This window comes from Zea mays, chromosome 10 (genome assembly GCF_902167145.1).
Source record: "Zea mays cultivar B73 chromosome 10, Zm-B73-REFERENCE-NAM-5.0, whole genome shotgun sequence".
NCBI classification, from domain to species: Eukaryota; Viridiplantae; Streptophyta; class Magnoliopsida; order Poales; family Poaceae; genus Zea; species Zea mays.
The window spans coordinates 47,768,014-47,787,410 of NC_050105.1; the positions used below are offsets into that span (position 1 = coordinate 47,768,014).

At 44.0% G+C, this 19,397-nt stretch overlaps 1 protein-coding gene across 1 annotated transcript; it reads left to right on the forward strand.

Annotated features, from left to right (window-relative positions):
• Nucleotides 1-527: 527 nt before the first annotated feature.
• Nucleotides 528-13,634, forward strand: LOC100280879 (TTN10). The gene is made up of 7 exons (NM_001153799.2): nt 528-789; nt 1,024-1,102; nt 1,190-1,261; nt 1,612-1,715; nt 2,128-2,220; nt 13,024-13,163; nt 13,242-13,634. Exons 2-7 carry the CDS (start codon nt 1,058-1,060, stop codon nt 13,370-13,372), a joined length of 585 nt encoding a protein of 194 aa, NP_001147271.1. The 5' UTR covers nt 528-789; nt 1,024-1,057; the 3' UTR covers nt 13,373-13,634.
• Nucleotides 13,635-19,397: the final 5,763 nt, after the last annotated feature.

Below are 19,397 nucleotides of genomic sequence, written 5' to 3' on the forward strand. Positions count from 1 at the left end.
TATCATAGTGCTTCTTTATCTCAATATATTATATCATTACATGTTGACTCCATAACAAGGCACGTGCATACACATAGTGTATATATATATTATGTGTTTATAAGATTTAGCTGTATATATATTGTATATATAAATATTTATACTTGTTATATTATAAACTTATGATTTTTGTGAATTTATTATATTGTGAATTGTGTACTTGTGTTATTTGCGATTTTTATTGTATTATGAACTTGTGATATTATTATGTTATCTTTGCGATCTTTATTGTACTATGAACTTGTTATATTGTGTATTTTTTATACTGAACTTTCGTTTCCGAATTCGAGATATCTGAAATACCGATATCTAAACAACATCAAAGTAATCATTTCCGATTTTATTTTTGATAAATATGAAAATGATAATAATTTTAGTGTTTACCGATCATTTAGTATGCACTGGTACGTTACCACGAGTTTGGGCTCGGCATGGCCTGACAGACCTCGTGTACACATGCAAAGAAAACTACCTCGTGTACACGTCCCATCTTGCCGCCTTCAAAACCTATTGAGCGGGAAGCAAGGCCGCCAAAACCAAATCAGCAAATCCCCCATCCCTATCCAGCGGCTTCTGGCTCCTCCGCCAGGTCTTGCCGTCCAGCGGCCTCACCGCCCTCGAGATTTGCTCGGCACGGTCGCCTTGTTTGCCGCCTGCAGCGTTCTCCCACTCGGCTACGGGCTACGCCTGACGCCACCGTTAACGGCGACATCCGAACGGGCCCCGACACCCATCTCGCGCTCAGAAAAGGTAATGCTCGAAATTTGTTATGTTCTTCTCTCAGTGAGTGGTGTCTCAATATTAGGAGCTGATGCAAAGGTATGAATTCGAATTGATTCGCCCAATCCGGGTAAACACATGTAGCATGTAGTAGATGATAGTTCCGCCCCAAAGCTCGAGTTACATCGTATCCAGTCTGTTTATATTTGAACAATTACTTCCTGATACTCATTGACAAGACAATAATTGCTGGTGTATAATTAGGGATAAGCAGTTGTGATCCTGTCCTCTTGGTCGGATGCGGGGTTACTATGACATCGATGACATCCTCATGGAGGATGAGGTAATTCTAGATGCAGGATTTTATCTCCTCTTCGTGCATGGTGCTTGTGTATACCTGCTGAGTATATGTTTTTGGCTCTGCCTGCAGCCTATTTCAGTTGTTTTCCAAGTAACTGCAAATGGTGTTGGCCTGCTAGATCCTGGTGCTGAAAATAACTGTGTAAGTGTCTGCCCAATGAATTTTGTGCGCTTATGTTTCTAGTGCAACCTGTGCACACATGTTGTAAAATTCTTCTTATGTCCTCATGTCTACCAAATGCGATTTATGCAGTTCTTGAACAGTAGTTCGCTGAGAGGCTTCTTAAGCACTCCTTGACTTGTTTAAACTGATTAGGATTACTGCACTTCTTAAACATTATTGTTATGGCTGCAATATTTGTCATGAACTCCAACTGGGAAAGTGGAAATTGGAAGTTTTGCATTGCGGACGAACTTCACTCTTTCTACTAAAGTTGCTAATAGGGATGTTTCTCTTGTATAAAAGAGCATCTAAGTTTTTTTTATATCCAGGTAGAGAAGGGTGCCAAGGTGGACCTTCCATTTTGGCTTGCGCATGGGCTGCTGTCTCTGGAACAAGCTGTCTCAATAAACCCGCCTCCATGCTTCACACAGAAGTATGTTTTTTCAGTGTCTGTTATGGCATTACTGCTACACAGAAATTCTTGGAGCAACATCAAAGCATGAGAGAGCAAGGAGTATTCTTATTTGGAGAAACATACATAGAATTCCCTATCAACAACTTAATAAAAGGATCTGACTTTTTTTTGCCACCATTGTAGCCTTCCATAGTAAATAGTAACATTTTGCAGATCTTTCTCTTATAACTTAATGACAGAAGTTATTAAAGACATGAATCTTCATGAGTCATGACGGGAAACTTCAAATGGTTCTCCAGAATTTGACTTTTGCTGGATGGCTTGAGTTATGGTTCTGACTATTGAAAACTAAAGCGTGACATACAGGTTCTGTGGTACTATTCTTCTAACAAATCTGTACTTTGTTATCTCATTATCATATATACTGCAGAACTCGGAAGGAGATACAAGCTGATGCGTCCTGTGTGGATTTGAGGGCTCGTTGCCCATACTTCTATGAGCTAGGATGCAAGATTGTTCCTTTGTAAGTTCCCTCGCACTTTAGTCATGCATATTACTGAGGGTTCATTGCCTTTACTTTTATGAGCTAGTATATCCTTTGTAAGTTTCCCTGCTACTTCAGGAGTCATGGATATCATATATTTCACGGTTCTCTCAGTTTATTTTCAAGTCTTTTTGAAACATTGAATGCTTTATTTTCATTGAGACGAGCTTACAAGTGAACTGTTTCTGATACATGAGTACAATTGAATTTGCCACCTTTCATCATCAGCTTGCGTGTTGTTGAATTGGTAGTCCATGACTCTGAACAAATGTGTTTTCAGTATCTTTGCTCTTAGTGTCTTAATATTCTTACGAGTTATGACCAAATTCCTTTGGAATTCTCAGGAACATATTGAAATGTTTAAAGTTCAAGTAGCTGTGCTCTTGTCACATAAAAATATTGCTTTTATTCCATGTTAATTTGTTCAGAATAGCTTGAGGGCTTAAATAGCTCTCAAGTGTGCTGTTTCTGTTTTTCTTTTCTAACCTCAAAACCAAAAACCCATGACATCTCCTTTATTGAGGAAATAATAAACTGATATGGCATGACGGGAGTTTGAGAGTGTATCACCAAAGTAAGTAGGTTTAAGGCAGGGCAATAGATTGCCCTTCTGGAACTGATGGTGCTTGTACCCAGACACCCAGTCATGATAGGAAGTCAGGAGGCTTTGACTTGACTGAAATTTTGAGGAGTTCTAATCCCTTATCTAGCTAAGCGCATCAATCTACTTATCTCCTCTTGATTGTGATCAAATACTCATATCTCTATAAGCTTCTCAACCTCAGAAGGAACTAGAACATTCAGATTAGGAACTCAGACTCGGAAAGATTTGGTGCTGTAAGCGCAGCTTTTCTGTTTATGTTGTTCAGATAATAAAAACATGTATAACTGTATGTACAGAAGCCTAGTACAGGCATTTGCCGAGTAGTGGAACCTATAAACTAGGAAAAGAAATGAGCAACCACCACCACGAGTAGCCCACTAACTCCACACGCCTGTTCTTCTGATAACTATGACTAACAGGAAGCAAAACAGGAGACGATTAAGACTGACTCGACACTAGCTAGTGATGTGCAGGGATTACATCTAGCAGTGTCTGCATTTGTGCAGCTGTAGCTGACATGGCTGCTGCCATCCTGTGTTGATTGCCATATTTTGCTATCCAACGCTGTAAGATTGTGATTATTAATTTGCTTTTGGGGTAGGACTACAAATCATATTGACCAACAATTGTTTGGGGAAAAATAAGGTAAAAGCCAAACAAGCCCTAACTTGATATAACCTGACTAGGTTTGAAATGCAAATGATCAGTTTGGGGGAAAATTAAGGTAAAAGCCAAACAAGCCCTAACTCGATATAACCTGACTAGGTTTGAAATGCAAATGATCAGTCTCTATGCCAACCAACTGTCATGTGATAAACATTGATATATTGTAGTTCAGGGCTTCAGGCTCGCTACCTTCTGAGCATGACCTAGTCTGTGCAGGCTTCTGTTGTCTCCTCCAACAAGTAATAGGTCATCCCTTTTTTTTCGAATGAACTGGAGGGGTAAAAGCCCCTACTGATAGGTGTTGGCGCCGATCTAGGCGCCAAACACTTGAACGGACCACCTGACGATGCTCTCTGTGGAGGCGTGTACGGTCCGCGGCACAGGGACGGACGGTCTGCGACCTAGGCGCAGGAGCGGCTCCTCCTCTGCGTACGTCCGGACGGCCCGCGCCTAGGGCTTGGACGGTCCGCGATGGCACAGAGCGTCGTCTTCTTCGCAGCAGACCTAGATCTCGCCTCTCGGGAGGGACCCCGTCGGGGTGGAGACATCCTAGAGTGTGTCTTGGCATCGGCAGGCCACCAAAGACACCTCTAGTCGACGTAGAGCCGAAGAGAGGTGAAGATTTGAGGTAGAGGGAGTCTAAACTAGGGCTAAACTAGAACTATTCCTAATGCATAAGGTAAAAACGACAAGTAGATTTGATTTGATCGATTGTGGGGGGTTCAATTGGCCGTAGCCCTTCATCTATATAAAGGGGGAGGTCTCGACCCGTTACTACTCGGTTCTCGAGTTAATCCCGCAGGTTTAGCTAACAAACCCCGCAAGAAAACCGGAACCCTAATTGATTCTGCGCACGCGTGTACGGTCCGCGCCACTACGACGGACCGTCTGGACCGCGGACTGTCTGGCCTCAGGGCCAGACCGTCCGCCATGCCATTTTCGGTTCTCAATATATGCCTTCCTGCCTTTTGGTGGAGGTCGATGAACCAAAAACATATGTACTGCTAGCATCCTTTGGGAAATACTAGATCTCACAAGTCACTTTTGGATTGCAATAGCCAATAGGGTATTATTCAATAGAGCTCTAATGCATAAAGGCCGTTTCAGATTGCATCTTTCTCGGCCATGACCAGCTGAACAATGGATCAAAAAGTATAAAATGGAGGTGCCCCCATCCTGAATAGGCAAAGGGACTATGCATGTACCAATGATTCATTGTCGTACCATTTTGTATTTGAACAAGACAATATATCGACGATGAGTAGGCGGGTGGAAAGTATCTTGGCATCACAGGACGAATAGGCGATGCTTGTTGTGTCGCCTTTCGGGCCGTTTTGTTCGGCTGTTTTGTTTTAGTGGGTGATTGGGGTTTCTTTGTTGACCGATCGCATAGAATAGCCTTCTTGCCATCATATTTGGCGAGCAATTGGTCGAAAGTAAGGCCGACTTTTACCAGTCGATCATGTGCATTATGTTTGCTTTCCCCCGCGTCTCTTTTTTTGCTTTGTGTGGAGGCTAACCCTTCTGGCCAGGGGCGGACTGTCCGGCTGAGTCAGCCAGACCGTTCGCATGAGCACCAAATCGTCCGCACGCAGGGAGCTTTGCTCTGCTGCTTGATTGAGTCTGCCCCTAGCGCCTCCGGACTTGTTAGTCTTTCTGTCTGGAGCTTTCCGATCAATCTCTTCTTGTGCTATATTCGACGTGCGAGGATCGCCAATGACGATGTTTTTGCTTTTGCCTTTATCAGCCACTTCGGGCCGAAACAAGACCCTTTTGCTTGAGGGTTCTATTGTATTGACATGAAATGGTTGTGTCCACTTGCATCTCCTAAAAAGCCAACCGACCCTCATTTATGGCCGATTGTGTCCGTCGACGAAAAACATTACAATCATTGGTGGCATGGGAAAAAAATTATGCCACTTGCAATAAGCATGTCCCTTTAATGCATCTATAGGAGGAATAGTACGAGTTAATTTAATGTTGCCATTTTTAGTAGCTCGTCAAATATTTTATCGCATTTTGGCAACATTAAAAGTAAATTTAACTTCTTTTGGTCGATTCTTTTGAACCGGCTGCAAAGAAGAACATGTAGAAGATTTGGCCTTCATTGGCCAAACAAGCTCAGCGGTATATACATCTGTGGATTCATCATCAAAACTATCACGCTCTACTAGATGCATAGTACAGACAGTCGATTTTGATGTCTCTTTACATCGGCTTTCACAAGTCAAAGCCCGCTGATGTAGTTGAGCTATTGAAAAGAACTGGACGTCATCTAATTTGTCTCTTAAGTAGGATAGCAACCCATTAAAAGCCAGCCCTCCTAGCTCTTTGTCTGCGACATGGATCCGAAAGCATCGGTTTCTAGGGTCCTGAAACCTCCAGATATAATCATTAATCGATTCTTCGCGTCCCTGTCGGACTGAGGCTAAATCAGCTAACCCTAATTCATATTCCCCAGAAAAGAAATGTTCGTGAAATTTACTCTCTAAATGTCACACCCAGTTTTAAAAGGTAAACCAAATGCGAACCATGTACGTGCTAGGATCAGAAATTCACGTACACAGTGATTACATAATTGGACATCATCACACAATGCTCAAATAATAGCGGAAATAAGTATTACTTTATTACATCATGATTTCTGAAACATCCACATAGTCATTAACTTAAACATAAATCAAAGTGCTGAATGAAACATAGTAAAATAAGGCCTTCACAGGCAGTCGATTGGAGGTTTACCGCTAGTCTAGTTTAGAATTCCTCGAAGTCTTGAAACTCCTGAAAATCCTCTGCGTTGCCTTCATCTCCTGAGCAATGGTTGCAATAGAGACAACCTGGTGTTTGGTGTTTAAGCAAGGGTGAGTACACATTAACGTACTCAACAAATGTCCTGTTTGGCTGAAGTGGACTAGCTGTATGTGTGGTTAAGCTCAAAGCAGTTGCTTTTAGTTGGTCAGGTATTTATCATTAATAGAAGCCAAGTTTTATTATAAAACCTAAGTTGATATTCCATAAAGTACCTCCTCAGAGAGGAAAGTACCAGATATCATAAGTATAGCTATCATCATTAAACCATCAACATAAATGTATCCAAAGTATATCTAATCAAAGAGGATTCCAAGGCTGCTCTTAACCGTGAGCACGACTAATATACCAGTTTCTAACCCTCTGCAGAGGTTGCACACTTTACCCACGAGTCGTGATCCCTTTGTAGCCTGGATTTGCAAGACCCGATCTTCACTACCGAGGTGAATGGCTAGGAATTCATTACGTAGTCTTTACAAAGGGTGGGTGACTAACAAAACCAAATCGAATGAACCTTGGCACCCACCCTTAACAGAGTAAGCACTATGCCCTAGCCCCCATTGACGACACAACGACGAAGCAAACTACACCCACAGGTTCCTCAAATTAATCAGCTAAGGGTGTCCCATACCACCCTCATGGTTGTACTATTTTTCCGGGTGGTCTCTTAACAAACAGGTCCTTACAGAGAGGTACTCGGGAAACATCCCGAGCCCCCTAAAATGCCACAAGTTCATAATCATAATAAGAACGAACCATCGTATCATAAAGTAATTCTCATCATGTTCGTTGATTAGGGTAAAACACTAGCCCAAACTAAAAAGGTAATCAAAATAGAAAGCTAGTCAATCCTTAGGTTAATCATAATATGCGGGGCAGTGAATTATAAAGTAAATATGACATAATAGGTCAGAGGACAATTGTCTTCACTAAACTGCTGCTACTAAGGGGCTTCTCCTGTAACCTCCTCGGACTCCGCAGATGGAAAGTTATCTAAGTGAGTGTGAACACGCATTCAACATTCTTGAAACAGAAAGGAACAGTACACCATAAAAGGGAAAACATGTGCAATACAAAATAGCGCTCGCTTCTACGGTCACACGAGAAAAAGAAACGACGAGATCGAAGCTATGACTGAAAAGTTATTGCGTTTACGTTATACAAATATGAAGTAGAACATTTAATTTGACATACTTGCATTAATCGACATCTATTAAATGGAACCTAGTCCTATTGCCTAGTTTGAATTAATCTACTACGCTAACAACTCTCAATTAAATAAGCAATTTAAATAACATTAGCGACTATAAGCAACACGAACTAACGGCGCGAGACGAAATGCGCAACGCGCGAGACAACACGGCAGCACGCGCACAACACGCGCACGACGCGGGCCATTGCGACACGCGAGTACTATAAATAGATAGCACATTTATACTAAACAATTATTAATAAAGAATATTTCAGTTAAGATTAACCACATTGGTGTTTATTTTTAAACGCGCAAATCGAAACCCTAAATTAGATTTAAATTGAAACGATACTTTAATAACCATTGGTCAAACAACCATTTAAATAAATTAAATAAAATATGTAACAACAGAGAATAATACTTTTAACATGTAGACAATTGTAATACAAATCTAACGCGACTTGAACAGAGTGAATCGGATTTAAAACGCAAAAGTTATCGCGATTTTAAATTGAAACACATCTCTGCGTATAGTTTTAAAATTCTCCAGGGGTCTTTTCACAAAACTGCCATCTTCTTTCTCTCACCATGGCAAGGGGAGGAGAGGGGGAGGTCAAGCCGCGTCGCAGGGGGGGGGGGGAGAGCGTCGCACGCGTAGGATGCGTGCCGAGTTTGGCCGCCGTCGGGGCGGGGTGAAAGAAGGGGGAGGGGGCGCCGCCGCCAGGGGGAAGGGATAGGGAGGCGCTGCTCGAATGGGAATTGAAGAAACAAAAAAGCTCCATGGGCAACAATGGAGGAAGGGCTCACCGGAGAAGAAACCTCGCCAGAGCCGAGAAGAAAAACGTCGATTGGGGACGAACCATCGGTCGGACCGACGAATCGAAGGCACTGGGACGAACTCTCGACGAGACGAATGCATACCCTCGGATTCCGCTGACGACGCACGGATCGAAAGTAAATGCTCGTCGGAGTTGGAACAGTCCCGAACTTCGGCGAGCAATTCCAGGAATTATGGATCTAAACTGGAGAAGCGGTTTCGAAATTCGGAAAGGGCTCGGTGAGAGGGTTCCAGCCATATATATATTGCTAGGGTTTGAAGATATTTTATTTTTCGTAGTTATCCCATTTTTAAAATTAAAAATAATTCCAGGAAAAAGATGAAATTGTTTTTAATGTCCGAAAAATATCTTGAAGGCTCCAAAAATCCTAGGAAAATTTATAGACATGATTTGACACCCAATGAACTAAAAACATATTTAGAACTTTTGAAAATGTTTTTAAGTACCTCAAATAAATAGATTTAGATTTTTGGAAAATAGAAAAATATTTAGAAAATTATGAAAATTGACATGAAACTTTTACAAGGCATATTAACATGTTTCAAACACTTTTTGCACTTAGAAACACTATGCAACAACATGAATGCAACAAACAAGACATTCTAGGGCTCACGCCAACATAGAACAAAATAACTCTCTATTGTTTTGATAAAGGGAAAAGAAAAACGAAGAAAGAAAAGAGTAACACCTGAATTTTGAGTATAGAGCAAAGAATTTTTTATACCCCAAAATTCAGGGTGTTACACTAAATCATTCCAGGAATTAATAGAATCAGAAGGCAGGGTGGCGTACCATGCAAAAGCGGTACCAGTAAGGGATAAAGAAAATAAGCGAACACGAAAAGCTTCTCCATTGGCCAATTCGCATAGGTGTGCTAGGAACTGGCCTATATGTTCGTGTGTGCTACCATTTTCATCGGAAAACTTAGAAAACTCCAGTATCCTTGCCCCTTGTGGATATGGGACAGTGTCAAACCAGTAATCATATAGCTTTTGATATGACTGCCCTACTCTAGCTACACTAAGGGCGTGTTTGGCATGGCTCCAGAGCATAACTCCATAGTGGAGCTGGTAAGAGCATGCCAAACACCCAAACTCCAGAGTTGCAATACAATTTTTTGGAGTACCTCTTTTGCTGCTCCAAAAACTCTAAAAAAGCAACCTAGACGTGGAGTTTGAAGTTATTTTACCCACCACAGCCACTGGTTATGAAAAAACAATTTAAACTCTGGAGTAGAGCCGCTCCACCCAGAGTTTTGGAGTGGAGCTGCTCTAGATTGAAGCAGAGCCATGCTAAACACGCCCTAACTTCGAGCCTATCTCGAAATAGTTCAGCCATCTCTTCCCTAATTTTCTCCATTGCGCCCGGTGGCAGACCATCGGACCCTGGGCTTTGGGGCTCATTCGGTCGGGCATTGCTATGCCCACTTTCTTGCCGTGATCGATTGATAATGTTGATCGACCTGTGATCGTATGGTGCGTTGTAGTTTAAATATGTAGGGGGCGGAACGTACTGCTGCTGTGGTGTGTAATAATTTGGTGCATAGTGTGCAACAATAGGTTCTGTGTATGCGTATCCAGTCTGTCCGGTGGTAAATCCGAACTGTCCGATTGTGTTCGCTACTATTGGGGCGCCACATGGTGGTCCTGGTGCGGCCCTGGAGTGTTTGGCAGAGAAAGCCGGATGGTCCACGTAAGGGCCGGACTGTCCGGGCAAAAGCTCGGACGGTTCGACCGTGTTCAGTGGCGTCGATCTGCCAAGCAGGGACGATGGTGGTGGTATTTGCCTTGGATATGAGTTCATCGGCATACCATATAATGGTTGGGACTGCGAATCCCTATTTGTTGCCGATGTATTAGACATAGATATCCTATTACTAGTTTCATATATGATGGAAAAATAGGAGCAACACATTTCTCCAACGAACGTGTTAATTTTCTAATTGATTCTTCTAACCCTCCAATCTGTTGTTTCATTTGATCTTGTTGCTGATCTACATAATGTTTAATAGATTGGATGTCGCCGGGTTTACTTACGTTGGGGACTTGAAGCGAAGATAGAAGAGATGCGACGTCGGTCTCTCCATGTTTGACAACCTTCTGGTGGCGATCCACCGTGTATTGTGACAAGAATTTCTCCTTCGCTTGATGCATGTAGTCTTCGTAATGTTGTTGCCCCTCGGTCGCTAGACTTTCAACAGCCGGCTTCGGAATATTGTCCGTGGAAATATCGGTGTGATCTTTAGAATTGGCCATTTGAGGACCTGATTTTTAGATCTAGACACCTGTTCCCCAGTGAAGTCGCCAAAAAGTATGTTGGCGCCGATCTGGGCGCCAAACACTGGAACGGACCACCTGGCGGTGCTATCTGTGGAGGCGTGGACGGTCCGCGGCACAGGGCCGGACGGTCCGGGACCTGGGCACAAGAGCTCCTCCTCCTCTGCGTACGTCCAGACGGTTCGCGCCTGGGGCTTGGATGGTCCGCGATGGCGCAGAGTGTCGTCTTCTTCGCAGCAGACCTAGATCTTGCCTCCCGGGAGGGACCCCGTCGGGTAGGAGAGATCCTAGGGTGTGCCTTGGTGTTGGCAGGCCACCCAAGACACCTCTAGTCGATGTAGAGACTAGAGTCGAAGAGAGGTGAAGATTTGAGGTAGAGAGAGACTAAACTAGAACTACTCCTAATGCATAAGGTAAAAACGATAAGTAGATTTGATTTGATCGATTGTGAGGGGTTCAATCGGTCGTAGCCATTCATCTATATAAAGGGGGAGGTTTGGACTCGTTACAAGTCGGTTCTCGAGTTAATCCTGCAGGTTTAGCTAACAAATCCCGCAAGAAAATAGGAAACCTAACTGATTCTGCGCATGCGCGGACGGTCCGGCCTCAGGGCTGGATAGTTCGCCATGCCACTATCGGTTCTCAACAATAGGATATATTAAAATGGGAAATAGAAAAAAAAACAAGTGCAAGAAGCCTATTACAACTTAAAGGAGAGCTGCTCTCCAATTTTTCGCTGAAGCGATGCTTCTTGCCGTTTAGCCTAAAAAGAAAAAGATAAAAAAACCTTTGAAGTCTAAAAAACAGGAATCAACCGAAGGATCTGATCTATTGAAGATCCAATCATTTTTTTGTTTCCAAATTGCCCAAGTCATGAGAATGATGATATTCATGGAGAAAGGAACCGAAAGCTTTGTTTTGATGCCAACAATAGAATAGGTCATCCCTTTGCGTTAAAAAAAACAATAGGTCATTCTTACTGAGGCATTGCTTCTAGTTTTTTGGCACATCCAAAGACCACTAGAAGACGAATGAGAGGTTCACCACCACATCATTGTAAGAGGAGCTCACTCGATTCACAAATTGGTCTGACTTGTAATTCACTTTTGACATCCTAAAGCACCATACCATTTTATGAACCAATTGCAAGTAAAAGTTTGGAAATTGAAAACCCTGAATCTGGAGGAGTTAGATACGTAGGATAGGAGCGGAGCGCCCCTTGTTCTTGGTGGCGTCTATAGCGAAGAAGACCTTCCCAAACAAGGGTCATCCCGTCCCTGGCTGGCTCTTGGAATCTGACATGGGTGCAATAATTAAGACGGGTACTTGTGTAACACAGCTTCTTTCATATGATGAACATTGATATATACAGGTTAAGGTAACTGCAGAAGCTTGCAGTTTTGTGGTTCAGGATCATCCTCTAGATGCCAACCATGGTCACAGTCTGAGAGTCATAGGGTATGATAGATCATCCCTTCTTATTGAGTTATCCTTAGGTTCTCTTGTCATGTTTATTTGATGACTATACTAGTAGAAATATGATGGTATAAGAGTTTTGTTATTCCCCCCATAATGATGGACTGTTTCAATGACCAGGTCAATCTATTCCCACTAAAGGACAGATTGTATTTCTTACAAAACCTCCCCTTGGGATTGGAAGGGATTGAGTTGGAAATGAACTAATTTCCCCCTCAATTCCTCCAATCTCCAAGGGAATGTGAGTTTCCAAACCAACCCTCACCATGGGATGTTAGCACACTGGATAGCCTTTAAGGGTTGAGACTTCTAACCACCAAGCTGCATGTGCCTGTCGTTTGGGCTTGTGTGGTTACTCAAGGCTCATCTGTGGCAGCCCATTGTTAGGCGAAAAGCGAGGAAGAGGAACAGACCTACACACTTTACACGTGACGCACGAAACTGATGCTTTAACGAAGTAGAGATATGATGGAAACTGTTCAATACTATGACTGATACCACTAGTCCATCGCTGAATTGTCATCACAAGTTTTAACTAGTAACTTGCAGTTTGAAATAACTTATTCTATGTTGCTCATATATACTGTTTAAACATTTCTGGCAGTCTTGAAGCCTCAAGCTATTATAGGTATTCCCCTTCCCCATGACATAATGTAGCTGTTTGTGTTAATGATATTAACATAATCTAATACTTTATGGAATGTTTTAGCCATGGACTCAGACTTAATGTTAGTGTGAGTTGTTCAAGTATAGGATAAGTTTTTGATTGTATTACTTGAAGATTGGTTTTTCGTTCCCTAATGAGCCATTTCAATTGGGATATCAGTGCCTCCTTATGGTTCAGGAGATTTGTTAGTCAGAATCATTGTTAAAAAAGGCTTGATGATATTGTTTTTCTTTCCTGTGTTTTCACATTTACAGGGTGAGTGACAAGAGCATTGGCCTGTTCTTGCGATATGCATTCACCAGTAGGTACAAAGAGGTTCTAAGCAAGTCCCACAGTTCTTCCATGATGACAGTGCCCAAGTTTGTTCCACGCCTTACAAAAGAAGAAACTCGAGGTATGATAACATCTTCTATGGTAATCATCATTAGGCATGTGCCCGCATCAGCTAAACTTCTTTTTTGTATTTGTGTAGTGTTTGAATCTGCCAGAGAATCGATGGCTGGTTTCAAGAAATGGCGAGTAGGTGGGGTGAGACTACAAAAGGCTTCCATTCTTGGCCGGAAGAGGAAGACAAAGCTGCCTGATGGACCACCTACTTCTTGAATGAGTTTTAAAGTCTCCATGGAAAAGAGTGGTTGATGGTTGAGGTGATGTGCGATGTTTTGATTTGCTAGCTCTCTGAGCAAAGAGAAAAGTTAATGGCAAATCTGGATGTACTATATGATCTGCTGTACATTGTGCACTTTTGTATAGTCGGACGACAGCACTGATCGGTCCATCCATTGCAAGGAAAATGAACACCCGAACCATGATATCATGTTCCCATTTTCATATTGCTAAAAAGTATCTCTTAAACTTGTTTTTAGTAAAGTATTGAAATCATCTTTTTTTTTGCAAATTGGAGCACTGCATTAATCTATTAAGGGCTTATTTTATAACAATGTTTTCCAAAAGCGTGGTTTTACTAAGTTTGTAATTCTTACCACAATACCATAGTTTTGGTTAACTTCAAAAATAATATGGTTTTGAGAAACATTGTTTGGATACAATATTGTAAACTATGGTATTTAGATAAAAGCTATCCATGCTATTAAAACTTAGGGTTGGAGTGGACTTTTTAATACTCTAAAAAAATTATGTTATCTAGAATATCATGGTTTTGAAAATATAGTTTTTAAAAATGTAATCAAACACCTTATGACATAAATACTATGCTATTCTTGTAAACTACGATATTTTCTATAAAACTTTACTTCCAAATAGGCACTAAAAGTTTCCCAAAAATTCTCGACATACATGGACATGTTAATCAATACTAGTCCTAATTAGGGATGAAAGCAGATTCAAAAAATTTCGGTTTTTTGGATTTTGTTTTTGTTTTTTTCGACCGAATTCATCGGTAACAGTATTTTTCGAAAACAGAATAAGTCATCAGAATTTTATATCGGAATCGGTTTAACGTTTTGACGTCTGTTTTCTTCGGTTACCAATTTTAATCAAAATTTACCGAATTTAAATTTCAATTTTTTTCGAAAATAAAAAACAATCTAGGTGGCCCAAGGCCCACGCTCCCCTTTTCGGCCCAAGCTCTAAGCCTGCAGTCCGGCTTGGGCCCTCAATAGATGGCATTTGCCTTGCCAAGGCATGTGCTTATGTACAAGAATGTATACCTCCATGCTATTTAGTTAGGCGAGGTGGAACTAAATATCTGTATCGTGAGCTGGCCAGGAGGTCAGTCGCCCTAAAGCGCTCTGGCCAGGTGGGCCGATGCCTTTTCATTTGAGCAGAAGCCCATGAACACATGAAAATATGAAGTCCACGTGGGCGAGATAGCTCACAGTTTTCAATTTTTTATTGGAATCACTATCGTCATTAGAATATAAGCTGATCTCTGTTACTTGGACTGAAGTTGTCTCTGTCATAAGACGAGCCAGTTAAAGGGTGTTTGGTTTCCCTCGCTAAAGTTTAGTTAATGTCACATACTCACATCAAATATTTAAATATCCATTATAAATATTAAATATAGGCTTAATTAGGTTTAATAAATTTGTTTCATCTTTCAGTCTTCATTTGTGTAATTAGTTTTATAATTAGACTATATTTAATACCATAATTATCATTCAAAACTTCGATGTATAGAGACTAAACTTTAGTTAGGTGGAACCAAACACCATCTAAATTTATTGTAAAAAAGTCAAACAAATTATAGATTGAAACAGAGGGAGTACTTGTGAAGTTTGAGCATGTGAACTTGTGATCAATATGAACTTGTTATATTATGAACTTTTGATCTTTGTGAACTTATTATATTGTGAACTGTTAATTTGTGATCTTTGATGTATTGTCACTTTTATATTGAGATATTTTTTATATTGATATGTGTTGGGGCGAAGGAGAACACGCCTCCCTCGCTCGAAGATTCCCACGCTGACGTATCACAGATCGGAGGCCCCATCAGCAGGCTCCGCTAGTTAGGCCCGCAGACATCGCCCATGCGAAGGCTCAAGCGATCCCTTTGATCCGACGAGCCGAGGTGAAGACCATCGAAGACTTCGGGGCCCAGATGACCGAGACCGCGAAGATCCCAAGTCTTTGTCTCCCTTAATGTAAGAAGGGGCCCGCGTACAATCCGACCCATATTGTAGGGCCCCGCCCGCAGGTCGCCGTGTGGGCGGAGCGGGTTGGGCCACGTCTGTAATAAAGTATGCTGTAATGACACGCTGTAACCCCCCGCCCCCCCGCGAGAGAATAATCCGGGGATAAACTAGGTAACTGAGGGTCTAATTGTCCTTGGCAGGCCCGGGCGGTCCCTCAGTTACCTATAAATACCACCGCATTGTGCCAATGCGGGGGACAAAAGAAAAAACACTGTTGCCCTAACGCCTTGTGTTTAGTGGCATCAAACCGTTCTTTTTTCTTCCTATTGGATTTTGTTGTCCCTGGATTAGCGAGTTCCAATATTTGGCGCCCACCGTTCGTGCGACGAGAAAACATCCCGCGATGGCCCCCAAGAGAGCAAGTTCGAAGGCCGCCACCTCCATCGACGACGCGACGAAGGCAGCGCTCCTGGAGGAGAAGAAAGACAAGGCTCTTGCGGACAACACCCTTCAGGAGGCTTTCGAAGATGACGCCATCAACAGCAAGAGGCAACGCCAGGACAACAACCCCAAGCCCGACGGCACTGTGCGCACCTGCAGTTCCGAGGGCGCACCGCGAGCACCCTCACCAGGCTTTGCTCTTCCAGAAGGCGATGATACCATAGAAGACAGCGAGATCATAGGCATCTCGACCGAAGATCAGTTAAAGCTGCGAGCCCTACGCATCAAGAACAACCACCTTCAAAAGCAAAAAGAAATACTCGAAGCCAAGTGCCAACGCGTCTCCATGCAAGCCAAAGTGCGACAAATGATACTGGATGAGGAACAAAAAGCTCGAGAACTAGAGCAAGAAATCACACTTATACAAGGCGAAGGCCCTTACAACCTGCAGCGTGGCCCCCTCACGACCCCGGTTGCGTACCAACAAAACATACAAGGCGAAGGCCCATACCACCCGTAGCATGCTCCCCTCGTCCCCCAGCCGCTTTCCAGGGAATCAATTACCTCGACGAGCAAAGTACGATCGCTCCGCAGCTCCAAGTGTCACCCTGGCCCGCCAACTTTAGAGTCGACACTTACCCCAAGTACAACGGCAGTACCGACCTGGCCCAATACATCATGAGCTACCAAGTTGCCGTTGCATCATCCGGAGGGGACGACGCTACCATGGCCAAATCCTTCATCATCGCGCTCGAAGGCCCAGCCCTAACCTGGTATACCAGGCTGCCGCCACTTTCAATCGAGTCATGGAAGGGACTTCGCGACAAGTTCCTACTAAATTTCCAAGGATACAGACTAGACACAGATGCATTGGCCGAGCTATCACTCTGCAAGCAGCAGGAGAAGGAGACTCTTCAAGAATACTATAAAGTTCCTCATGCTCAAGTCGTAGCTGCCATCTATTGACGATCACATAACAATCCATTATGCAATCAGCGGTCTTCGCGCTAGCGTCTTATACAACCATTGCATCAGAGACCCGCCCAAAAACTTGCAAGAGCTCTACCAATTGTTCAAAAAATATGCCAGGTCCGAGGAGCTGCACCAACGCAAGATAGAATCTCAGAGGAAACCCAAGGACACTCTGCAGTCCAGCAGAACGTGGGTCAGGCTGGCGCAGTCCGACTCCGGCAGGGACAATCGCAACCAGCAACAGGTGCACACCATTGCCAACCAACATCCCACCGGAGACACAGTTCGCTGTCACGAGTACCCCTCTCAACAAAACCACTGCAACAACACAAGAGGAAGAGGTAGAGGCCGAGCCCAGCAGCCGCGAAGATTTTACTGCCTGTTTCACGGTGAAGACTGCGCACACCCCACCAAGGACTACCCGAAGACCAAGGCCACCAAGGACAGAATGGCCAGAGCCTAGCCAACCGACAACCAATGAGTCGTCGCGCACACCTATCACCCCCAGCAATACAACTAGCAACCATACCACAACGAGCAAATCCATCACCAACCCAACCACGTGTACCATTACCATCAAGAGGTACGAGTCCTCCCCCCACCACCACCACATCACCCAAATCCTCCACATCAAAACCCCACCGCCAGCACCCAAGCAAGAAGGCTTCGCCGAGCAACCTTATCGCGGGGTCATTCACTTGATCACTGGGGGATCCAGCGTAGACTTCGACACCAAGCGGCAGAAAAAGGACCACTACCACAGTGTCAACCACGTCGCTCTCACCAGCCCAGTGGTACAAATAAAGTGGTCCCATGTCTCGCTCACTTTCGATGCCAGGGACATTGATTTGCGCAGTGCACCACACGCAGATGCCATGGTAATCAATTGTAGGGCAGTAGGCTGGGATTTGCACAAAGTACTGGTCGGCAATGGCAGCCAAGCCGACATCATCTTCCTGCACGCCTTCGATCGCATGGGCATCAGCCACAACCTCCTTAAGGCCGCAGACAACCCTTTATACGATTTTGGACGCAAAGGCACATTCCCTGTTGGCAAAATAGAGCTACCATTGTCATTCGACACGGTGCCCAGCGCGCGAAGCGAACAAGTCACCTTCGACATAGTCGGCATGGTCTACCTGTATAACGCCATAATGGGGCGCGGATCAATCAACAAGTTTGAGGCAACCATACATGGGCTTTATCTTTGCATGAAGATCCTAGGCCCACAGGGCGTGATCACAGTCTACGGAGACCAGCAGACAGCATGGAACATCGAGAGAGATTTCGTTCCAGGGCAACAATGTTCATTGCCTAACAACAGAGCACGAAGACAGCGATAGTCATCGCTCAGCAAAAACCAAAAAGATCAACGCCCAGTTGCGAAGAAATGACGAGATGAAGATAGTACCCCTCGACCCCGCAACCCCAAAGCAAACAGTCATGATCAGCGAAGACCTGACACCACACGACGAGGGAAGGCTTCTTTCTTGTCTCAGCCGCAACAAGGACATCTTCGCCTGGTCCGCCCTCGACCTAGTAGGGGTTAGCCGTGCAATCATCGACACAGCTTGGGCATCAACCCCTCAGTGCGCCCAAAAAAAGCAGCGGCTAAGAAAAATGTCTGATGAAAAAATAGAGGCAGCCAAGGCCGAGGTACATCGCCTATTGGAAGCCAAATTCATCGAGCCAATAGCCTACCCAACATGGCTCGCCTACGTCGTGATGGTACAGAAGAAGAGCGGAAAATGGCGCATGTGCATTGATTTCACAAGCCTTAACAAAGTGCCCCAAGGACAACTTCCCCCTACCACGAATCGACAAGATTGTCGATGCGCAACAGGCTGCGAAGTCATGTCCCTCTTAGACTGCTTCTCGGGTTACCACTAGATTCATATGAAAGAGGAAGACAAGGCTAGTACCAGCTTCATCACCCCCTTCGACACGTACTGCTTCGTACAGATGCCCGAGGGACTCAAGAGCGCCGGCTCGACTTTTTCCCGCCTCACCAAGAAGGTCCTCGAAAACCAAGTGGGTCGCAATGTCTTCACTTATGTGGACGACATCGTCATTGTGAGTAAAAGCAAGGAGGACCACCTCTCTGACCTCGCAGAAACATTCGCCAACATGCGCGAAGCAAGACTCTGATTGAACCCAGAGAAGTGCATCTTCGGGGTACGTCAAGGAAAAATCTTCGGCTATCTAGTATCACACCGAGGAATCCAAGCCAATCCAAATAAAACCCAAGCAATCATGGACATGGCACCGCCGCAATCCACCAAGGACATCCAACGGCTAACAGGAAGACTGGCGGCACTGAACAGATTTATCTCCAGATCCACCGAGCAAAGCCTCCCATTCCTCAAAATATTATGAGGCGCGAAAGACTTCATCTGGGGCCCAGAGCAAGCAGCGGCCTTGGAGTCTCTCAAACAACATCTATCCGACCTGGCGACCTTGACAAGTCCAGACCCAACACTCCCCCTCCTCCTATACATCGCGGCCTCGCACAGCGCAGTCAGCGCATCGCTGGTCCAAGAAAAGGAAAGGGACGACAAGGCTCAACAATGACCAGTGTACTTTGTCTCCAAAGTCCTCACAAGTTCAAAATGCAACAT

Excerpts from the sequence above, each read along its gene's own strand:
- LOC100280879 (NM_001153799.2), top strand. The coding sequence starts at position 1,058 with ATGCGGGGTTACTATGACATCGATGACATCCTCATGGAGGATGAG. Across the intron at positions 1,262-1,611 it reads CTGGTGCTGAAAATAACTGT|GTAGAGAAGGGTGCCAAGGT; the intron begins GTAAGTGTCTGC and ends TTTTATATCCAG. Across the intron at positions 2,221-13,023 it reads GGATGCAAGATTGTTCCTTT|GGTGAGTGACAAGAGCATTG; the intron begins GTAAGTTCCCTC and ends TCACATTTACAG.